General features: G+C 39.3%; 1 protein-coding gene across 1 annotated transcript in view; it reads right to left on the bottom strand.

Moving 5' to 3' along the window:
* LOC101387156 (ST18 C2H2C-type zinc finger transcription factor) overlaps window positions 1–24,594 on the bottom strand; it is a 118,284-nt gene that overhangs the window by 5,564 nt on the left and 88,126 nt on the right. Inside the window, exons 15-21 of the mRNA XM_014791527.2 lie at window positions 18,978–19,093; window positions 13,232–13,294; window positions 12,348–12,416; window positions 9,769–9,831; window positions 9,587–9,667; window positions 8,415–8,636; window positions 5,975–6,063 (exon numbers count right to left, since the gene is read on the bottom strand). Coding sequence (XP_014647013.2) covers window positions 5,975–6,063; window positions 8,415–8,636; window positions 9,587–9,667; window positions 9,769–9,831; window positions 12,348–12,416; window positions 13,232–13,294; window positions 18,978–19,093 — 703 coding nt within the window. The remainder of the gene's footprint in view (window positions 1–5,974; window positions 6,064–8,414; window positions 8,637–9,586; window positions 9,668–9,768; window positions 9,832–12,347; window positions 12,417–13,231; window positions 13,295–18,977; window positions 19,094–24,594) is intronic.

Genomic DNA, 24,594 nt, shown 5'->3' with positions numbered 1-24,594 from the left:
GACCTTAGGACCATTATCAGAGGCTGGGGTGCTGGGAGGTGGGGTAGAGTCCGGGCCACACCATTTGAGTTCTCTACATGGACTTGGATAAGGAGCAAATGAGATCTGGAGAAGAAATGTGGGCTTTGGAGTGTGAGTGCTGGCCTTGACTTTTGTTCCTGAACTTGGGCAACTTACTTCTTTGTGCTTCAGTTTCTTTGTCTGTAAAATAGGTAGAAAATCTATGTTATGAGGATTAATGCAATAAAATATAAAGTGCTGAACACGGAGTATGCTCTCAATGAACAGGAGTTATTTTCCCATCACTATTTTATAGAAGGACTATGAATACATTTTAAAGATTTTAAAAAGCTGGGACTGGTAGCTAATACTATGGATGCCAGAAGCAGGATTCAGGTAATCTCAACAGTCCAGAATGATGAATCTAAACCAAAGAGATGACAATTAAGAGGGATAAATGTAAACTTTGGCATTTAGATTTAGCAATATTGATTTCATGAGAGCAGGATGGGGAGACTTGACAATTTGAAAGAGATCTAGGCTCTTACACTTTCCTGGGGTTACTAATCTGGAAAATAGTTCATTATCTACTGAAGATGCACTTCCCCTGTTCTATGACCCAGCAGTTCCATTCCTAGGTACACACCGGTTGCACACGTATGTTAGGAGGCATGCGCAAGATGTACAAGGCATACTGTTCACAAAAGCACAACGTGGAACAAAGCCACATGCCTGCCGAAAACGGGGATGGCTCTTAGCAATATAATGGTAAGAGAAGAAAGTAAGCCCTGAAAGGTTACATACAGCATAATAAAACAGGTGGCTGTTTTGTAGGTACTTATTGCTTTATTAAAAGAAACTACCTACCTAAACAAAAGTGGACCAGTCAAGAGAATGTGTCATAAGACTGAACTAAGACTGGGCTCCAAGATTCAACATAAAAGAAAAGCAGACCACCAACAACCAAGATGGAGGTATTTTAGTACCTAGGTCAACTTGAATATGAGGCAACAGTTTGACAGCTACTAAGAAAACAATTACCCAGGACCACACCAAGGGAAGCAGGATTCACTCTGCACCAGCCGGCGGTATCTGGAGAATTGTGTTGCATTCCGAGCACCATATTTTACTGGCTAGTACTCTGGCAGAGGAATCTTCTCTCAGACAACTGGGATTGAAATATTTGTTTTCAACAACTTCAGGGAGCATAGAGTCTCAATTAAACAGGTATTTTGAGTGCTATCAGTACTTGAAATTTTTCTGATTTGAGCAAATGAAAACTTCTATTGCTATATTTCCTTGACATATTGTCTTTCCTTTCTGATCTTTGGAATAAAATTCCACTTCAGGGAATGGTATTTACTTACATAATATCTGATGAAGCAGACAATAAACAAGGAAACACTCATAAAATATGAAGGGCTATGAAGGAAACAAGCAGGGTGCCATGAGACCCCTCATTGGAGAAGACTCATTTAATCTGAGACTTTACTGATACTAAAGAGGCAGGCGTGTGAAAAGGTGGAGGAAGCAGAAAGCACAAAGGTGGGGTGGGAAGGAAATGGGAAGCTCTGCTCTGGGACTGTAAGAAGGTGCTCCTGAGTGGAGGCACAGGGAGTGAGGGGAGCTGGTCATGGCAGATCTCACAAGGAGCTTGGGTTTATTCTAAGCGCAATGGGAGCTAGTGAAGGATGTTAAGCAGGAAGTGATGTGATCTGGCTGATTTTTCAAAAGCATAACTGAGATTTTTGAGCAGAGAATGGATTGAAGGGGAGACAGAGCAGAAGCCAGAAGACCAGTTAGGAGATTATTGCTGGGGTCCTGGCTAGGTCCATAGCAATGGAAGTAGGAGGAATAGAAGTGGACTAAAGATAAAACTTGTAGATAGAATTTGCAACACTTGAGGGATTGGAGGAAGGGGGTGAGACAATGGAAGAACCAAGGATGACTACCCGTTTCTGCTCGAGCAGCTGGGAAACTAGCGGTGCTTCTGGGATAAGGAAGACTCAAGGAGCAGCAGCTTGCAGCAGGAAAATGAAGAGTTCAATTTTGACTAAATTATGGATGCCCATGAGAAGACTCGTTAGGCCAGAGCTTGGGTTCTCGGTACTGAGATCTAGTTAGGATTACGTTTCCCTGACGCCCAATGTGAGTGAAGACACTCAAGCCTCTTAATCAAGATGGGACCATTTGGAAGACAATAACAAAAGGCCCCTGGAAGCCTATGGGGGAGGTATGATCACGAGATGGAACCTCAAAAAAGAAACATGATAGAATCTAATATATATCAGGCACTCCATAAATTCTCATGAAATTAATAAATGAATGAACTAATGTTTTCATTATGATTTCTGGGATTTGGGGAGATATTTTAGCCCAGGAACAAATTCAGTCAATCTCTTTGAAATTTTTTTTCATGAATACATTACCTTATCTATTTCCACTGAGACACTCATCTGCCAACCTCGTCTCCATACATACAGTCTTTAAGAGCCTTCACCATTTAGTGGAGCTGAGAGGATGCCACAGATTGTGAATTTCACACTGCACTTGCAAATGCTAACTCATTTGATTCTCTTGAGGATCCCGTGAGGTAGATACACTTATTACCTCATCTGTGGATGGCAAAACCAAAGCATGAAGAGCTGGGATTCAAAGCACAGGCTCTCTGGGTTCCCAAATATGTTCTCTTAGCCATTATAATGCTATCTTTACTCATGGATATTTAATCTGTTTTGAAAGCATCAATAAAATGTGTGCACTGATGTTCCTTCACAGATAGACTTATGAGAGAATATAGAGTAGAATGTAGAGTATTGGATTAGACTAGCTAGGTATTGCTGATCAAGGAAACCATATAAACTTTCCACTGATATTTTACTGAACTATTCAATGGCCTTGCTTCTTTATAGAGTCTACCTATTTAAAAGCAAGAGAATATGCTTTCTTTACATTCAATAATTCTAATTTTTACTTGGTACAAATCTATGCCTAATTTACATAATTAGGGATTATATAATTGCTAATAATATTTTCTTTATAAATTTATAAGTCATGTATATCTCTGATAGATAGCAGGTATACTCAACTTAGAAGGGGCTTAAAGTAGTTATTTTTTTCATATTATACAAATGAAACAATTCTATTATATTTCAAACAAATTAGATTATATTTTGTGAGTGAACATTTTTTAATACCGTGTTTACAAACTAAAAATTTTACTTTTTTTACTTAGGGGGAAATGAGTTAACGTAAATTTGACTATTTTAGTTACCAAAGGGGAAAGGAGAGTTAATATCCAGAAAGCAATGATGTATCACTAATTTAGAACATGCTACTTTGCCACAGGAGAAGAACTAGAAGGATTTACTAAATGTAAGAACATATACGCAGGTCGACTATCATAACTTTTACTGGTCCCTACAAAGAATAGAAAGGCAAGCATTTGTTCATGTACGGATGATCTAATTTTATTATCAAAGATAGTAATGGTCTTAAAAAAATTAGTGTGGCAATTTAATTATAGCAAGGATGGAGAAATGAAGATCAAGTCTTCTAAAATTAATGTAAGTATTTTTGGTATAGACCTTCCATGTTTTAACTGGTTTGTAGGTAAGATTCTCCTCACATGTTTCCTAATTCAACAATTGCATGAATGATTTGTACCTAGTTTAAATTAACATAGTACACCAAGAAGTTTAAAGTCATATGCACTTTGATTTTATTTTTATTGACTGAAGGAATGTTGGGTTACACCTGCTTTATAAGCCATCCAGGGAGCAACTATTGCAGCCAAGCTTTAGGTGGGGGACTAGGGGATGGAGAGTTGTCAGAGCAGACCTTGTATCACTTTAGGTCCTGCGTGACCCTCAAGTGATGACCAGTCTGAACTCAGGTGGGTGTTTCTTCATGCACAAGTTTTTGTAAGTTCTCAAGCTTCATAGGAGCATCAGCCTCTAGCTCCTTAGATTGTGAAAACACATAATTTTCCAGTTTTCTTGCCCACATAGAAACACTGCACTTCAGACCCTTGTCAATGTGTGCCCCCTGTCTCACTGCTGCTCCACATCCTTTGAAAGCTCAACTGAAGATGCTGGATTTCTAAAAGACCCTTCGAAGGGCGTGTGTTCAGTCCAGCTGCTCCTAGATACTGTAACAGTTTCCCAGCGGTTCCGATAGACCAGCAGAGGTGTGTGGCACAGGCTCTCTGTAACGCTTCATTGTAATTTGCTGTAATGCAACAGCTTACTGTCCTGTTCTGTCTTTATCAGGAGCAGCCTGTGGCATGTGTTACATTTACTATATAGGTGCTGGTGTTCTCACAACGAAGACTCACAGAAAGTATTTCCTTCTCACACTCAGTTCCAAAGAGAGTTTTGCTCTGAATTTACTTACTGACAGTGTGAGTCTTCTAGAAATTATATTCTCCTTTTGCTTTGGCTTCTAGAAAGCTGAAAGTCAAATCTGAGATCCTTTTTCACCCACTGAAAGGGCTCGCTCCACATATTCTTTTACTATCTTCAGGCTTGCCCCATCTTGCTTTCTTATCTTTCATTTTCTTTTGTCTCAATTTTTGAATTAATTTGTGAGTAACTTTCTTTTTTGTAATGTAGCTTTGCACTTCCCACCCTTTAAATATTGCTTGAAATAAGGTGATGTATAAATAAATAAATATTAAATTTTGCCAATTTCACAGAAAATGTGCTGAGGCATTTGAGGAATGAGGAGTATTTCCAAGGAACAAGGAAAGCACCTGGAGAAAGAACTATTACTGAGCCTCTGAATATGGGAAAGAATGTGGAACGCAGCCCTGTCGCTAACAGCCAGCGCTTCTGTTCCTCCTCCGCACTCGTGAGCGCCCACGGAGGGGAGCAGGCCCTACGGGGCCACTTTAAATAACGCCTCTGACGGCAGATGAGGCCTCAGAAGGACAACAGCAGGAGGCCTGAACGATTTCCTCCTCCCTCAGATATTGCATATCTTCTTTTTTAAAAATCACACACTAATTTAAAAGATTGAGGAATACTTTCAGAGAAGTAAAGTAGCAACAGTTAAAAGTCCCCAACTCAATTCTAGTCATGTGCTCAAGACGCCATCAACCAAAATCTCCAAAGCAAAAGAAAAGCTTTGCCATGTTTCTCAGACGCTGCAGTATGGTCTGCAGTGAAAACAACACATGCCTGAGATAAAGCTGATGACAAGTCTTAAGAAAAGTGCTCAAGAATCAAAGGAAAACGGAAGGATCCAAATATAGAGCTTAGAAACTGTATGTTCATGTTGATAAGGAATTGACAGTAAGGAACATGTAGGGAAATATAGACGTAGATGCTAAATTTAAACCACCTGGATTCACCATAAAAAAACATTTTGAGTATGGGCCAGCCCTGGTGGCCTAGTGGTTAAGTTCCGCACATTCCACTTTGGTGGCACGGGTTGAGTTCCCGGGTGCAGACCTACACCAGTCATCTGTCAGTGGCCATGCTGTGGTAGTGGCCATACAAAAAGATTGTCAGCAGATGTTAGCTCAGGGAGAATCTTCCTCAGCAAAAAAAAAAAAAAAAAAAAAAAATCATTTTGAGTATACAACAAAATTTAAGGATTCAAATATAGATGCCAGAAACTGTGTTTTTTAAAATCTGATAGAGGGCTTACACCAGGAACACACACACATATATACATGCATGTTCAAGTAAAAAACTCTCATTGTGAAGACAAAGGACAGCGTATCTCAACCCATCAAGTATCATTGCTTGATTTTCTCTGTTAGAGATCCTCATTAAAAAGTAAGGAAAATAACCACGAAATTGCTTTTGAGATAAATTATAGTTTTAGCTCAAATTTGAGGAAAGCTTCCTTCTTGCATATGGAAATCACCCTTTCCATACAGAAGATAATTTGGCATGCAGAACCCTCTGGGGAGCCACACTCTAGACCTCAGTGGGGATGGTCACCTCCAGCCACATGCTCTTCTCACCTCCAGTTGCTTTGAGCTTGATGGTCATTAGCTCTTCTGAGACCTTGCTCTTTTTGAGGGCTTGTGCATTTAGAGGACATCCAGATAAGCTGTGAAAATAGAAATTATACAGATATGTGAAACATATTGTTTCTTATAAAAATTAAAAAATTTTATTCACTACTAAGTCTTTGCCTGCCTGCTAATTACATTATAACCTGCAATCTTTCTGTAGAAAGTAACAAGCAAATGTCTATTAAAACAAAAGCAAAAGGCCCTGAAATAATGTAGAAATATTTTGCATTTTTTTTTTCTTAAATCAAAATACAAATAGCTACTGCTGATATGGTCATTTAATTAGTTTTGTTTAAATGTTACTATGCTGCATTCATATAAGTGCCTTTCTTTAGTATTGGTTACTTTATTTTCTGTAAAGCTAAAACTGTACATATATATTATGAATAAGAATTGTTCCAATTTAGTCAAAATTCCATGAGTAATAAAGTAGAATCTAGTTCTTCCTGTCTTTATACATGCTGTAGTCTGATCTTTGCAGAATGACTCAAATTAATACAAATCCCAAATAATAACCCCCCCTCCCACGGCAAATTCAGTTTGGGTATGGGAAAGTTTCTAATTTATTCTTTAACTTTTAAAACATTATTTTCATTAGAATAATCTCTACCCTGGAAGGAGAAGGAAGGGAACCGCTATGGGTGTATTCAGCCGCACCCACTGGCGGCAGGGCATGTCCCGGAGGGGTGCTCGGCACGGCTTCTCTCCCTCAATGTCAACTCTTGTATTTAAATTGCACCAAAATGATAACGACATTGAACAAAACTTGTTTTCCATAGTATATGTTCAGATGATTTTGTTGTTCTAAGCAGCCATATTCTTCACCAATTTTTGCCACTCAGCATTGTGTTCTGAAATTCACCCCTGCTGGGCCTTCATCTTCACTGACGAGTGGCGGCCCCCCATGTGGATACTGGCATTTATTTATGCACTTGACTATCAGTGGGCACGTGGGCTGTTTCCACTTTGGAGTTAGCAGAGCAGTGCTACCACACACACTCTCAGATGTGTCTCCAGGCTCACTGTGCAGGAGATTCTCTGGGGCGTAAGCCTAACAGCTCAGCGGCTGGGTGGCAGGGCACATTCATTTGCTCATTTTCAACCTGACTCTTCAAAGGCAATTTGCTTCCTCAAGTGGCTCTACAAATTACCCTTCCACCTGCAGTGCCCGAGAGGCCCTGTTGCTCCACATCCTCACCAGGCTTTGGTGTCATCATTTAAAACTTCTTCACCAGTTTTAAAGACAATTCTGTTGTTGCTAACTGAGGGATGTGCTCACCATAGTACAGCGCTAATATTTCGTTATCAGTGTTAACATGGATATTACTGAGTCCAGGATAAGAAAGTAAACTACTGTGCAGTAAATGTGCCACACTTGATTTGTGACTATTATTCCTGAATATGAAATGACGATTCAAACTCAGAATAAAAGTGTGCGCTACTGTGGATGTGACTATGCATTTGAAAACCATCAAAAAACAAGCCACTTAAAAGTTCAGGTTTTCTACATAAGCAGGTGTTGCTGCATATCCACTTACATCAGCAATTCCTAAAAGCCTTCATTTTCTGATACCATCGATATGTATCTTTAAAACTGCACAAAATGTCAAAATGCCCAGCTTTGCTCATACTTGCTTAGTGCTCATAAGCAAAGCATCAGGGTTCCCTACAGCTTCGTCGAATTTCAGTCCGCATTATGCGCAGTGGCCGAGGGCTCCCATTGACTGGAGAACTGTGTAGTGAACCTTCTAGCTCCTTCCTTTAGGTAGAATGTGAACCAAAGAGCTGAGCTAAGATCACTGTTCCCGACAAATGGCTGGGTTGAAATACACGACACTCAGTGACAGAGGAATTAAGTCATTGTGAGACTATAAAGGGTTTTCTAAATCTCTCATCCTGTTGTACACTTAGCAGTCACTGTGTCATTTTCTTTCTGGCTGTTGGGGATGAGTCACATCTTCCCAGCAGCAAAATAACTACAATTTGGCCTGAAATTGAGCCAGTTCATGAGAGGAAGGGAGTGATATAAATATGTAAAGTGAAAGTTTACAATTACACAACATAATAGAGTAGATATCACCACTTGGAACTGAAGGGAACCATTAAAAGACTGAACCTTTAAAAAATAGCAGCATAAGCAATATTTTAGAATACAAAAAACAAATGCACAGTTTCTAGAGCACTTGAAAATTGTGTAGTGAATTCTCAGAAATAGAGGAAATAACAGTTTTCATTCCTCAAACTAGTCACAAATCTATCTTGGAAGACTCATTGTTATAACATCTAAAGTGCCATGATATATGGCCTTGAGGAGGGTTCCTCCCCCACAAAGCAACCTAGGTGACAATCACAACAACACAACAACAAGACAGAGAACAAATGTTACCTTCTGTGGGTGACAAAAACATTATTTACATGGCCCAGCCCATTGCAGCCTGGCAAGGGACAGTGTGGTAGTTCTTGTTTGTTCAGTTTCCAGGAGAGGGGGGCCCCATTGAGAGGATTCTCCTTCTGTCTCTTGGCAGCCAGGGGACAGCCAGAAGCTGTGCGGTGGGATGTGTATTTACCTGATATGTGACCTTGGCCGTCACACCCTATCACGGGACATCTAGAGAGACACAGCAGAGACATTACCAGCTGGAAGAGACGTGAAGCGCTGTAACTGAGTGAATAAGGAGGCAGTGGCGGTTCTATACTATCCAGAAGGCAAATGGCGAAATGATAGAGTTTTAAAAGATGCTGTGGTAACAAGCAAAACAGCCATGTACTAGCAGTAATAATAATCTACAGGCTCTGAGCTAAGCAATTTTCATGCATTGTCTCATGTAATCTTCACCAGAAACCTCCTGGGCAGAGGGTGTTACTATCCCATTTATTGGTGGGGGAAGTAAGGCTCACAGAGCTTAGGTAACTTGCCACCCAGTTAACAAGAAGTGGAGTCAAGTTCATGCCCAGACTTTTTATCTCCAGCCAACCACATAAGCACTATGTTATGTTGTCTCCTAACAAAGACCAAAGGCATAAAATGTTAACTGCCTTGCCCTATGTCACACAGCACACCGTTCATAGAACTGGAATTTTGGTTTCCAAATGTCTAAATATTGCATTTAGAAATGTTGTAGAGCAAGCAATTTAAATTTCTACATCTACATCTGCATATATCATCTGAGACTTGGTAGTATATTTCTCAGAGAAGGGAATTCAATTCAGATAAAATTTCATCTTGAGCAAAATTAAAGTTTCAGGGGAAAATGCTGCCCTATTTGTTATTCTATAGCACTTCCACAATGCTACTTTCCTTTAAAACAATTGGAAAAAGTATGAACTTCCTTGTTTTTCTTTTGCATTGTCAAAGAACTGTGGAAACATAGATAGGAACGGGAAATCCTTCTCGAATTTCCAAACGCTCTAACTGCTGCTGTAAGGGTACTTGGGTTTGATAGGGTACCCCTTCCCTGAAACTCAGCTGATGCTCAGTTGCATCCCAACCAACGTTCCACCCAATAGACCATAAGCTACAGCTGGCCCTCATGCTGTGGCCTCAGTTGTCGCACTTACTTGAGTTCAGGGTCTTCTTTTTCTTCCTTTGTAGGAGTCATTTTGACACCACCTTTCCTGGCACGAGGGCAGCCGGACAAGCTAAAATATATACCACCAAAGAACAAAACAAAACCACGTGACCTCACTGGCCACTACTTCGGACACTGATTTCCATCTCTCAGAAATGAGATCGAGCCTACCTTCTGTGGGAAGCATAGTTTCCAGTCACGTGCCCTGAACCGTCACAACCCGGGGTCGGACACCTGAAAACACAGAACAGACTGTGGTGGTGGGTGGTGGGGGGGAGCGGGTCATGACACGTTCAGATAGAACTAAGCAGACGGAGTTGCTTTTTGTGGGACTCTTTTTGCTTAAATATAATTCGTTTTTGGCTAAGAATCCATTTTTAAAGAAAATGTTAAGATATGTAACCATTGGGCGATGCTTGGTAGACAGTGTATTAGTCGTTATCCTATACTCTTTTTTTTCTGTTTTTTTTTAAATCTTATTTTGGAAGGAACCTGAAATTTGGCCCACAACTTATTGCTGGGCTTCTGTCTACATCATGTAAAGTTCTTATTTTTTGCTTAAGAAAAAAGTTTTCCAAATTGTTTTTGTGCATAATTTATTTTCTCTGATATGCTCCACTACCACAATAATCCATCAAATCCAGGTGGACGACAGTGGTACATGTGCCCTCCAGAAACTGACACGTTCATCTAGTTGCCAAAGAATCTAAGTCCTTCGCACCTGGTCTGTTCTGCGTCGTGGCCCAGCTTAAATGGCCTTTTGGAAAGTCAACCATTAAATTTGGAACGGTGAAGGTGAAAGAGGAAAGGGAATCCAATTCTACCTGTAATGCTGATTAGGAAGAGGCTTCAAAATACACTCCAGTGCAAAAATTTAGATAGATTCTCACTCTTCTGTTATCTTTTTAAAAAGAATCCCCAATACTAATGAAAACACTGAGGCTGTCATAAAATGTTTGTTGTTCTGAAGGTTCTTGTAGACATTATCTTTGTTATTAAAAATTTACTTGTACGCTCATCCTGGTTCAGATTTCTACCCAAACAAGAGTTTAAGAAAAATAATAATCCAAAGAAAAATGTGAATACTATTCCTCTTAAACTCTAACCCGCTGAACTTTCATGGAAATGCTTTTATATCTAATCTGAGACAGAAAATAGGGAGTAAATTCTTTTTTAAAAGGAAATATAAAGTCAGCCTACATCTCTTCAAGCTACCCAGAGAATCCTGCAGTGGGTCTTTAATCACCATTTAAAGGTATAATATATAGGAATTCTATATTGTAGGAAAGGCTTGACTGCTAGTCTTTTTCTGTTAACATTTTTAGTAAAATAGTAGTTCACTAGCATATTGCAATTATGGAAAAATCTGTGCCAAACAACGTTGTTTTGAAATTCTCCTTGAGTATCTAAACAAGAGGTCAATGAAATGTTCCTTTTTCTTCTTTGTATGGAGAAAACCCAAAGATGTTACTTATTAGGTGGCTGTATAAAACATACAAATACTGAATAGTGCCATAGCACCTCTCAATCTACGTTTTTAATATATTATCAACTTTTTTCTAGAAATAATGTTTAGAGAAAATACCTAAGAAAAGTGATAGTTATTATTAAGATATGGCAATGTAGAAGTTTAGAGCAATTGAGTAAGACTGAATAAGTATTGAATAAATAAGATTAAGTATGCCTGGCACTTCTGTCTTTTCAATCTGTTAATTATTAGTCTCTAGTTAACATTCTTATAGTTCAGTCTAGAAAAATGGCCATCAACAAAATGATTTCCAGAGTCTATAATGACACAATAAATTGTATGTTACCCTTTGAAAGTGAGAAAAGTTGTATATTTCATAGTTCCCTTTACTATTTCTTGTATTAAAATTCTGAATTTTTATATCTGTTTAATATCATACCTTCTTTCATAAATTTATTTTTTGTAATTTTTTAAAAAACATCTAAACAAGTTAGAAAATGGAAATACTAACAAAATATTAAGATTTAATATCTGAAATTTTGCCTGTGATTTAGATATCAAATGTTGATTCTATTGTTTATACAAATGTTTTATTAATAGACTTAGTAACACTTGTTTTTCCTAAAATATTATTTGCAAATAAATTTCATTAATTTTGTTTAATGTTATTCTCCTTTCTAAATGTATGCCCTATTATATTTTTTAATGAAATAAGGTGGATTATAACTTTTTATTATTTTATACATAATATAACAAAATATGAAAATAAGTGATAAATTTGGAATAAAAGAAGATGAGAGTGGATAAAATAAAGTCAATAAGTAAAAGCTAATATACATGTGACTTTGAGATCCTTTAGACTAGGTAGAAGTGAACCAAGATTCTGTCTAGCACCCAAGGCAGTCATACAATTCAAAATGCCCATAAGGTAAAATATTATGCAGTTTTCTCCTTGGATGACGAAAATGCTGTGCCATACCTTTATAGGTCTGATTTAGCATATAAATTCTGAAATTAACAGAAAAAGTATCTTGTTTAACTATTACATCATTGTTTTAAAAATTATTGTAAGATACAAAACCCATTAACTAAAACAAGCAAATTAACTAAATTAAGTTACAGTGATTTGGTTTTAGTCATTTGAACTTCTTGATGAGAGACTGTGTTGGTTATAATTTAGTGAGGCACGATTTACCACTCGTTAGTGACCACACTGGTCCTGAGCCAGGAGAGTCCTACCAGAGGGGACGAAGGGCAAGGAGGTCATGCTTCCAATACTTACTTAAGCTCCTGAGAGTTAGCAGCCATGAGGGATTTTAGAGTCTTATCTGCTAAAGGACATCCAGAAACACTGAAGAGGGATGAGAAAAACAAAAACACACAACACTGACATATACAAATCCAGCTCAAATGGCACCCTGAGTTTGTGGACATACATTATATTTACTGGTGACTGGGGATTGGGAAAAATAACTAGGTTTGAATCTGGCTTTGCAACTCTAACCAATCTGGACTTGTGAGCACCTCAATTATCTCTCACAGACTAAGGTTTTCTGTTTATTAAATGAAGGGCTTAATCCAATGAGACTTCCCAACTCTAGAATTCAGCGATACAATGATTCCTCACACAGAGTTCATTCCCATTGCATCACCAAGGGATGGTGGCTTAAAGGTTTAAATCAGTGCCCAAAGGGAAAGCAAATCACAGCAATGAAGAAGGTAAGTGGAAAGATTAAACAAGGCCTTTTCGCACTGGTTAGCATCTCTGACACCTTGACTTGTTATCTGTGCAGCTCTGAGGATGCTGAATCCCACAGGTGAACCGTCAACCTGAGTCGCTCTGCTGTCTTACCTTGGCTTCACTGGAGTCCCAGAGCTAGACAGAACCGAAGCCCTGACATGGACTCTAACTTTTGGTTTGTAACCTGGACTAAGGATCAGAAAGCCGTTTTTGACCAAAAATCATGATTTCTGTAGCACATAAGTGAAAAGACTAAAGCTTTAATCTAGCTTTATTTCTGAAAAACAGAACAAACGAAAAATCCGCCTAACTCACTCTCCACTTCATGATTCAGATAATATCTTCCTAGATTGGGTGGGAGTAAGTATTTAAATTAGAACAAGATCATGAAAAAGGTGACTGTGCACGACGAGGTCATTAGGTACCTGCGATGGGATGCATAGTTTCCTGTGACGTGGCCACTTCCATCACATCCTGGCGTTGGACAGCTGGGTGAATAAAAAATACATAATTAGAATCAAGTGCATTACATGGATTCATTTGCTCTGTCTGATTGGTTATGAGGTAGCTTATCTTTTCAAGACAAGTTAACACAGTACAGGACATGCAGAAGCTAGTGAACTAAATAAGAACCGGTAGGCTAGCTAAAAGAAAACTGGTGTGATCTTCAGCTATTAGTTTTCAGTGTCACATCCAATTCTCTGATTCAAATGATGTAGGGAAGTGATGCTAAAATATATGTCCTAGTGATGTTGTGAGTCAACAAGCAGTGGTGTTTTATTTCTTTGAAAATATAAGTATTATAAGAATAAATATTATAATTCCCTGCTTTATAATGATAATGGCCCTTAGGAATACTGGCACCAATTATATAACAGAATTCAGAAAGGAATTTTTGTGAGTTTTTAAGAGAAAGGCAACATAATAACTTTATAACATTTTGGAAACCATCTGAAAAAGAAGAAAATCTTTGAAAATTCTACATATTACTGGAATGTAAACTGATGTTTTAGATGGGAAAGTTGCTGACAGTACAGAAATAGATAAAAAGTTTTGTTAGTAGAGCTTGTGATCAGTTCCATCCAAGGCTTGAACCCAACAAGGACAATTGCTAATTAACCATTAACCTAAGCAGCAGGCTCTCCAGGTGGTCTGCAGAGCACCAGGGTCTGTGCCGGTGCACTTCATTCTATCTCAGAAGCTGGTAAACTCTGTGCATCTTATTCTTATGTATGTTTTAAAAATAATGTTAAGAGGGTAGTTATCCTGAGAAGTTTTGCTTCCATCGTTAATAGAGTCCTTGGTTTCTTAGTCATTTATGCTCCTCGGATGCTTCTCCAAGTTGCTCATTTGGAGTGAGCAGATTGACCCCAGTCACAGGAAAAATCAGTTACGTCACCCAGGCTTCTGGTTTCCCCTGACATCTTGCCTGAAGCGAAGGCGCATCCATATGTGTGGAATACAGAATTGACCCTTTTGAAGGGACATTTAGGGACAGATTGACAACATCCAACATTTTCTGAAATACCACCTTCTAAGTATTTTTTTTTAAAGCTACTTTGCAATCATTTTGGGGTAATCTAAAGAAACTATAAGAACTAGAACACGTCCATCTCTCAGAGAGATGTCTGATTTTCAGAGCTTGATCCAAGCTGAATCATCTGGCTCTTCTCCCACCACTTTTCCTAGATGGGATATCAGAAAGAAAAGTATGGAAGCTATAAATATATGTAAAAAAGTAAAGAAAAAAATGAACCATGATTAACATTTGAGCTGAGTTATCATGTAAGTGCCATTCACCCACTAAATGGAGAAACAATCTTTTCCGAACATTATACAATTAGAATATTCAGTGCGTGAGAGATGTGTTTTAATTGCCTAGGAATTCCCACTTTGGAAATACGTTGCCACCCAGTGTGCCAAAACAGCATTGCATTTATTTTATTTTATTTCTATGTTTTTTTAAAAAAAATTACTTCTATTAATACTGTCAAGAGAGGCAAAGAAATGCCAATGATTTTTAAATCAGTCAACTATAAATTACTTAGCAAATATAATAATAAAGTGTGCATTTAATTAGCTGCTAATTAATTGTTTTAAGTTTGGTGGTATAAAGAGGACAAGGAATACAGAAAGGGTTGGAGACAGCGCTGCAGTGGGAAAAGCTTCTGTTTCAGATTCTAATAGCTGGCTTATGTTACGAATTTCAACAAAAAATTTTACACGATAACATGTGCCATTACCAGTCGGGTGATATACTCTGGGAAGTTTTGCAAATGAAAGTATCAAAATTTAGAGAAAGAAAACTAGCTAGTTCCCTCTGTAAGTGGCACTCAAACTCTAAGCAAATTTATGCTAATCAATGACATCAGAAAAATCCTATTCCGGCCGAACAGTTTTTGTTAAGCAATTAAGGTACATTTATCTGTTAGAAACAAGACACCAAGCATAATAAGGACAGGGTGAAACCATAGAGTAGTGCGACTTTTACAAAACCAGTGTGCTCACACAGATCCATGTAAATCAGTGGAATCCACTGAAGCGCTCACCTGTCTGTAAAACGAGGTGAGAACATGAGGTCTCCAGAGCCTTAATTTTCTAGGAATTCATGATTATATTCCAAAAGTGATTCAAAATCTTTTGAGACCCTTCCTCTCTTGTATTTACCTTTGCACCAAGGAGAAATGCCCACTACAAAATGATCACACTCCATCTTTCTGTCCAAGATGGTAATGCAGGTTAATTATCCATCTTTTACACTACATTTCATTTGGAACGACTCTGAAAATTTCCAAAAATCTACCTTCAAAGGATAAAAATTTGTCATTTTTGCAGATATTCAAAATAATACGAAGAAACAAAATCCATAACAAGATTTTAAAAACTTGAATTATGGCTCCATGAGAGAGTAAGTATCTGGCTGACTCCACGTCACCTCTCGGGAAGAAACAGTGTTCAGTGAAATTGAGGTTCTAGTATGTTTAGTAACACCTGTCATGTTGCTTCCGCCACCACACTCTAGGTGAATGTTAAACTCGTAAGACAACGTGATATTTGAGCCAGTAATGTCTGCCTATGAAATCCTTGAAGAACGCAAAGTCTACAACTATTTAGAAATCACTCACACATCAATACAACAAACCGATGCTGGACTAGGAATAATTTTGTTGAATGCCTTCTATGTGGAAGGCCCTGGAACAGCATTTGAGATATGGTCCCTGCTCCCAAGTCACCGTCCTTGCGGTTGGGGAAACAAGAGGCAGCACAGTAAATATCACGTACCAACGGTGTGGACATGGAAGAGAACGACATCAACGACAGAGCACACCCCTGCCCTCCTGGGGCCTCTGTCCTGGGGCTCGGGGGGCAGGGGGAGGCAGACAACACAGGTAAAGCAAAATACAGGTGAAGCAAAATGTATAAGGACGTTAGATGGCGATGATAAATGCTGAAGGCAAAGAGATCTGGAAAAGGGGATGAGAGCACTGGGGCTGGAGGTGGGGGCGGAGAACCGCAGTAGTCAGGAGACCTCTCAGGTAAGTAACGGTTGAGAGACAGCTGAGGCAGGAGAGGACAGTGCCCTACAGCGATCTGTGGGGAGAGCATTCTGGGCAGAGGGAACAGCCACTGTGAGGCCCTGAGGCCTCCAGGAAAAGCATGGAGAAGAAGGGGGCGTCTGAAGGAAGGGGAGAGCTCATTGCTGTGTGGACTGTTGGAAATGGGCGGGAGGTGACGCCAGCCTGGGGGTCCTCCACGTGGAGGTGGCTCCAACCCTGAGGACCAGGAGGAGTGAGTGTAGACAGAGGAGAAGAGGTTCCAGGGCTGAGCTCTGAGGCATTCCCATCTTGAGGGGCTGCACAGGAGTCTGAGAAGGTGTAACAGGGGACTGGGGAAGAATGTCTCCAGGTGTGCTGTAGGAGCCAAGTGTAGAAAATTGATGCAGGAGGAGGAAGGGAGGGAGGGATCAGCTGTCACCTCCTGCGGCCCGTCAAGTAGGATCAAGAGGACCGAGAACAAACATCCGGACGGGTCCCTGGAGGACTTAAGGACAGTTTTGGTGGAGCGATGAGAGGGAAAGCCTGTCTGGGGAAGATTCAGGAGGGAAACTGAGTCACACAGTAGAGACAATTTTCTTGAGGAGTTTAGCTGTGGAAGGAGGGAGAGACAGGGGGTCTAGGTGGAAGCCCAGTCAGGAGAGGGTTTTAATTTTTTTTATTACAAAAATTTAAACATATTTTTATGCTGAGGGATTCAGAAGAAAGGGTACAGACACTGGTGCCTAAGTGGAAGGACTACTCTTTGATAGAAACTCTCGTTAATTGGCAGCTTTAAATACATTCGAGTATGAGTATACTTTAACATGTAATCATTTACACACGGAAAATGTTTTCTTGCCTTTTGTTCACTCACTCACTCACTCACTCTCTCACGTTAAACACAACCCAGCCAGGACTATACTACCTGCTGAGGATACGAATGCAAAAAACACGATTCCTGCCTGTCTGCCTGAAAGGCCCTCCTCCTCCTTCTCCCCCTCAGGTAACTCTGCCCTGATCTCTCCAGCTCCCTGCAGGACTGCTGGAGGCTGAGGTGGAGAAGGCGCTCAGGATCACTCTGTCCTGGTATGGCCCAGACGAGCTCCCATCCCTAAGGAAGTTGTGGGACTCACACTCTGAATTCTAAGGACCCCAGTCAGGGATCTTCAGGGTTAAAACAACATGAGGGTGTGTGAGGTGGGCCAAGTCCACAGTCCTCGCTGCTACCTCTGCAGTGATTTGACGGCTACAGCTCTTCTGTTCCTGGACACACACTTCTCTGTGAATCTCCCCACCCTCTTCTCCCTTCCCTGCCTCCTCGGTTCACCTGCTGGCTGGCCTCCGGGATTTCAGAAGACCTCTTTTCCAAAGATTTGCCCAGCCTTTTCCGATTTAATCTCTTTGAACTTCCAGGGGCCAGTTTTGGAATTTTCTCAGCTTTTAGCTCCCATGGCAATCATTTTCTTAGTTCCCCTCCTCCGTCTCTAAGCGGCCTCATGTCTGTATTCTTTGTGAGCTTTATTCTGTCTCGGGTCCCAGCAGGATGTGTCTCCTCCAATTCTGTGTTGAGCACTCTGTCCTTTTTTATCCATATCCCCTCCCTCTATGTATCATCCGAAACTCCACATCAACATTTTAGATGATCTTCCTGAGTCCAGGCAGTCCCCAAGCCCATCCAGCCTCAGAATAATTCTGCACACTGCTCTTCCTATATACTACATAATTAGTTCACTTTTCTGCTCAAACATGCTGTGGCTTGTTCCCTAGAAATCTGCAACCAGGCCACTCTTCTCAGGGCCTCGTCTGCTCCATTGTGTGCCTGCACACTCTCTCTCTAGGTGCCGCTGGTCCTCAGGGCTCAGCTCAGGTCTTCTGTTCCATGAAACTTTGTCCCTGCTCTATGCATCCTGACCTCTGCAACAGAGGTCTCAGAACTCTGCTATGGTTCTTTTTTTTGTGTGTGTGTGACGAAGATTGGCCCTGAGCTAACATCTGTGCCAGTCTTCCTCCACTTTATCTGTGGGACACCACCGCAGCATGGCTTGATGAGTGGTGTGTAGGTCCACGCCCAGGATCTGAACCTGCGAACCCCAGGCCACTGAGGTGGAGAGTGTGAACTTAACCACTATGCTACCAGGCTGGCCCCTCTGCTGCAGTTTTTACTAGTACTTATTGCCATCGGGTGCCCTGATCTTTAACCCTTTTGAGTCACAGAACTCCTTGTGAATGTAATAAAAACCCTTAACTCGAATAACAATTTGCATTCAGTTTTATAAAGTTTGTAGACTTCCTGAAGACTTGACTTGGACCATCTAGGGTCAGTGGATCTCAGATTAAGAACTTCTGATCAAAACATTAACATTTCCAATTGTTCATATTGTTTCGTTTTTTTAATCAATTAGACTTTTAATTCTTTTAACATGAGATCATGTCATGTACGCTTTTTTTTTCATAATCCTCTTAGTTTTGAGCATAGGTTTAGGTACATATAGAATATTTAACTATTGATGGGTTGAAATTGCCCTAAAACATTCCTAAAGTCAACTACATAAGCAAAGATATAATTATTCCAAATTATGAACTTGAGTCTCCTAATTTCAGAATCTCACTGAATATGCCATTAGAGGTCACTTACGTGATTAGTTCTTTTTTGAGATCTCTTGCATGGAGCTTGGGTTTAGGACTTGGTATGGAGGCCTCTCCAGGAAACTTTTTTTCCTCCAAATTTTCTAGAGAGCTCACTGGCTCTTTCTGGAAAAAGAAATACAGAAGCACAGAAGGCATTAGGGAACACTGGAAAGACAACTGTATTTGAAGTTGTCAGGGTCAAATTTGAGCTTTGGCTTAAAGACTTAGCTGAAATTCCTCATAGGATTTGTACACAAAATAAAATAATGAGTATAAGTTTATATCCAGATTGTTATGGACAGTGAAGAATGAGAAATTATAATTCATGGCAACACCTTTAAAAAGTTCACATTTTGGCAAATATAATTATAGAGGTATTTCTTGAGCTATTAATATTTCAATATATTTCAAGTTTTATTGTATAATGAACCTTTACTAGAGAACACAGGAGTAGTTCTTTATGCACACAGCAGTCATTGGTAAAACAAAAGAAATACTGCAAAAATGAAACACAAATTTTTAAACATAAAAGGAAGAAGTAAACTCAGGTTAACAGAATGTCCTTTCTAATATACAAATAATTAAGATTTAAATTATCTATTTAAATACATAATAACTGAGTACATAATATTTGGGCATTTAGTTTGATTTTTCTGGATAATTGCTTTTATTCTCACAACACTTGCTGTTTTTCTTGTTACCTCTTGCTAAATTATTATCTTGCAACGAACGCTTTTACTCATCGGATGAAATTTATTGCTGGATTACCATTAATTTTCATGGTCTTCTTTTAAGCTCAATACTGATCTTGATTTCATCAGGAAGACTCATTAATTCTTTCAAATCATTTATTTACCATCTGATATATTATCTTATAGAAAACCAATGATGGTTTTCCTCAATCACATAATTAGCTTACTTTCATCATTAAGTTTATATCCAGTAAATATAATACTTTCTGGATTTGATATTAAAATCAGATTAACTAATATAGAAGACTGTATTCTAATTCTCCAAAGTACCAATCTATTTAAGGTGAGAAAACTATGTTGAATTATTCAAGGTAAATCTCATTTAAATCAAATGGATATAAAAATGTGATATCAAAGTATAATTTTAATAATCCTGAGTCTGCACTCAAAATTAATGGAAAAACAAAATCCCTGGATTTTCCCAACCAAAGAAAAATTCTAAACCTTGATCTCAGTCATAAAGGCAAATGTAATTTCTTTCATTAATTACTTGGATAACAAGTAAATCAATTATTTTACACAAGAACATACAGTGGTAAACTATCTCAAGTAACATATCTTCACTAAGTTAATAAAACCTGGTTTGGTACAATTTTTTTCTTCATATTATTTATAGTGTTACATATGCCATTTTATTTTATTGAGAAACGTTTGATAATAGTAGCAGATAATAATACATCATTTCAAAATAAAAAGAAATGGGTGCTTGATAATAGTTGCCTACTAAGTTCTAAAGAGAAGTCTTATTTTAATGCTGCTTCCACGGAATCTACAGCACAATGGGTGAATGAATCTTTCCCTTTTCACGTTTTACGGTGTAAATGCCTAATGTGAAGCAATTCCTAATCATAACACCTTAAACTTCTGATACTGCCATCCATTCCCTTTGGTACTGGGTAGTATTTTCCACTACAATTTATAAATGTCTTGGCTTTTTGAAAGTAGATATAATGTTAAATGCAATATTGTCAATGTGGAGCAGCCTTTGTTTTTCTGTTTAGGTGCTGATTATTTTTTAAAAAATGGCATAGAGTAAAAAAGAGCCATTTTATTACCTTCTTTATGATAAAGTTAAGAACAAAGTACCTCTCCGAAGGCATGGACATTTATAGACGAACACATAAGGGTTATCAGCTGTTGTCTGACTGCTGAATCTATATATTATGGAAGGCAAGGGAATAAGAGATTTTGAAAGAAACTATCAATCATGAAAGTTTAAGTTATTATTTGACTAAAATGCATACAAAAATAATGCTTGCAAAATATGTGCTGTTTAATCTGGTATAGTAATATGTGGTAATGTTTTAATAGGATAATTTTATTAAATATGACCTTTTAAATATTTTGTAATTTCTTTTTAAAATTATGGACTCTTATGTATGCAATTGCATTGTGAAATAATTGTCTTTTTCCCTTTTCTTTGCTCAGCATACTAGCCCTGGAAACTTGCAGAAAGCACATATATTAAAATACAGGTGACCATCACTAAAAGAATTCTTAATTTGGTTAAATAGCATTTTATATTGGATACATTCCTAAACAGCTACCAGTAAAAAATAAGTCAATATCATTTGTAAGAATTTTTTCAAAATTTAAAGTATCATTTTGAAAATAATTTTATCCTGTGGATATGTAAGAGAAAATGTGGCATATATGTGTATATTTGGAGAGTATATGGGTGCAATGAAATTCCTTTAATGTACAGATGGAAGTTTATGTTGATTTCAGTAAAGACCGGAACATAATGGTAACGTGAATAACAGATAATAGCATCTGGCATGTTTAACATTTTAAGCCCTGAAATCTTTGGAGAACTGACAGTTGAATGAAACTGACAGCCCTAGTTATTTCTCAGCACTTTCCTTTCGAGATATTTTGAGGTTTTTCCAGATTTAGGATTTTTTTTTAGAGGGCATCTGGACAGGCTATTTCACTGAGAGAGACAGACAATATTTCCTGAAAATTACCACCAAAATTAAGCAACTGTTGTGCATATGAACCAGATAACAATGAATTAGAAATAACCGCTCAGTTTCGGGTTGTGTGCGTGTACATGTGTGAGTGTCTTGTGGGGTGGGGTGTGGGAGGTGGTAGAGGTGGTGACGCGAAGGATGAGGGTGTGGGAGCAGCAACAGACCACATTCCGGTCTTCGGCACATTGCCTGGGCCTTGTGCAGCCACCCTGGTAAAGCTCACTGGAAGTGACAAGCATGGACCAGTCCCTGTAACTGGTTTGTGTGGTCACATCCTGTAGATCTGGGTCCTGTGTCCTGAGAAGCACCGCAGACCATTGTCCTCACCATACCTGCCACATACCATTTCTTCATTATTCTCTTTCCTTTCTAATTTTTCTCATCATTCCCTAGTCGTTTCCATTTTTTGGTGTATTTTTTTTTCTTTTCCTTGTCTCCATTTCCTTTGTTTCCATTTTCTCCCTTCTCCATTTTCTTCATTGTAGGGAAGTCCAGGCCCATTATTTAATTTTTACATGATCTACGACCAACAACTGTACCTCCTTGAGCCTCAATTTTCTCCTCTACAAACTTTGAGGATAATCCTCCTTTTAAGGATTGTTAGGATAATGAGACACTGGGTCTAAAGATCTCTTCTCTTTTTTCTTACTGAACGTGGTATCCTACTGCTACCTTCACAACAAGGACATTGAATACAGTCTACTTTTTCAAAATAATAATATAAGTATCACATTTCTCATTTTCAAGATTCAGAACAAGATGTGAAAAATACTCTCTCCTAGTAGATGACCTTGGCATGGATGAAGGAAGAAAGAACAAGGAGTGAGAAACTGTACTAGGGAACTACGGTGATTCAGAAGGACTTTTGTGTGTGTATCCCCATCAGCTATAGTGTCCCCAAGCAATGAATCACCCATGTTCAGATAACTATGACAATAAGCATTAAGCTTAAAAAATACTTTGTCAACTCAAACCCAGGGCCAGCACTGTGACTCTAGGAACTCACTTAGCATCTCCCAAGGCCTCTTTGTTATTCTGAGTGACACTGAATTTTCACATAGCTTCTCAATTCCAGATTTCAGAATACCTAGGTTGGAAACTGTAGCAGTAAAAGTCTATTGTCAGACCTGAAGTAAGTAAGCCATTCTGAAAAGAGGAGGAATCTAATCTAAACAAATTCATTTTTCCCATGAATTTGCTGGGAAATAAAACGCTGTCACAGATATATAAACATTAGATATGAACATACTCCAGTTGAATCCATAAAGCTGCCAAGGTGAATCCAGATGTTTTTCGGAATTATGCAAAAAATGAGATTGGAAATAAAGATGAAAATATTTGTGATGATACCTCATTTTCTGGCTGAGTGATAAGAAATGTAGCCGAGGAGGTCCCTGAGGTACTAACTAGACCCCCAAATGGGAAGACTCTCTCAGAATATGAGGGAGGCAACGTTGACGTTGTTGCTGAGGGCACAAAATTATAACCGATATCAAACAATACAAGACCCTAAATGGAAATGAGAATCACTTGACACAAATTTCCTTCGTTATTAGTCAGGATTGGATCCGAATGTCTGACGCTGTACAAACAGAAAGATTTCTGGTGGATGTCGACCATGGCCCATTTACAGCACAGCCACGAGGACGAGGTCAGAAAGCCTAAGTCCCACCTGTACATGGTGACGAGATGCCCTCAAACACAGTAGGTTTTATCCCAGCAGGATTCATCCAAGAATAAGGACACAGTTATGCTTACTTTGCCAAGCACTGTCCTTCACGTAACCTATGACTTTTACTGAACCCCCACCAACAGATCTGGTGCCTAGGATTAGGTTTCCCTTTAGTGGTGGGGGGTGGGCTATGCAATCCACTGGCTGGAGATTAAGCAGTCTTGTGAACTGGAGGGTGAATCTCCCTTTTCTAAAACTGACTTGCACGGAGTGGGATTGAATTAACAATCTTGACCTCATTGTGACTGTACTTCCCAACAACCTACCACCGCCTCCTGACTTCCGTTTCAGACCAGTCATGTGGAAGATCAGTTAATGTGAACATCAACAGATTTCTAGATTATAAAAATAGACAGATGGGGCCGGCCCGTTGGCCTAGTGGTTAAGTGTGCGCGCTCCGCTACTGGCGGCCGGGGTTCGGATCCCAGGCGCGCACCGACGCACCGCTTCTCCGGCCATGCTGTGCCATGTCCCATGTACAGCAACTAGAAGGATGTGCAACTGTGACACACAACTATCTGCTGGGGTGTTGGGGGGGAAAAAAAGGAGGAGAATTGGTAATAGATGTTAGCTCAGAGCCGGTCTTCCTCAGCAAAAAGAGGAGGAGTGGCATGGATGTTAGCTCAGGGCTGATCTTCCTCACCAAAAAAAAAAAAAAATAGACAGAAATTGGGTGTAACTCTTGTTCTTTTGCACAAGCCTGAAATGGCAAGGGGAAACATCGGGAGGGAAGGGAGACACGTCTGCCAGTTTGTGGTTGTCACAAAAGGTAAAGCAGCTTCTTACACTTTGCATGTTCAGTTTTATATTTATTCGAGTCAACATATATTATTTTAAGGAGTGATTCTTTTAAAATAGTATTATGATAGACTAATTAAGACCATCCTTAAATACTTTAGGTGAATTTTAAAAACCCAAGCAGAATAAAATGACTCAGACCAGTATGGCAGAATCTAACTAGAAGCTGCTGTTGTGTGATTCCCTCACCCTTCTCCGTGACGGTGTGGGCAGTGGTGACACAGAGCCTGCCTTGGGTCCTAGGAGGCTCCTCCAGGGACCTATCCCTGAGCCCCCAAGTAGAGGTGGCCATTCCTTCCTCTATACATTGTGTGCCTGCTCCTGCTGCGCCGTTTATCAGTGTGTTTGGTCACGTGCCAGTCCTCCTCC

The sequence above is a fragment of the Ceratotherium simum genome, chromosome 31, assembly GCF_057802395.1.
Source record: "Ceratotherium simum simum isolate JZ-2026a chromosome 31, ASM5780239v1, whole genome shotgun sequence".
Lineage (NCBI taxonomy): Eukaryota > Metazoa > Chordata > Mammalia > Perissodactyla > Rhinocerotidae > Ceratotherium > Ceratotherium simum.
The sequence above is the reverse complement of the archived record's forward strand: the minus strand, read 5'-3'. Positions and strand labels throughout refer to the sequence as shown.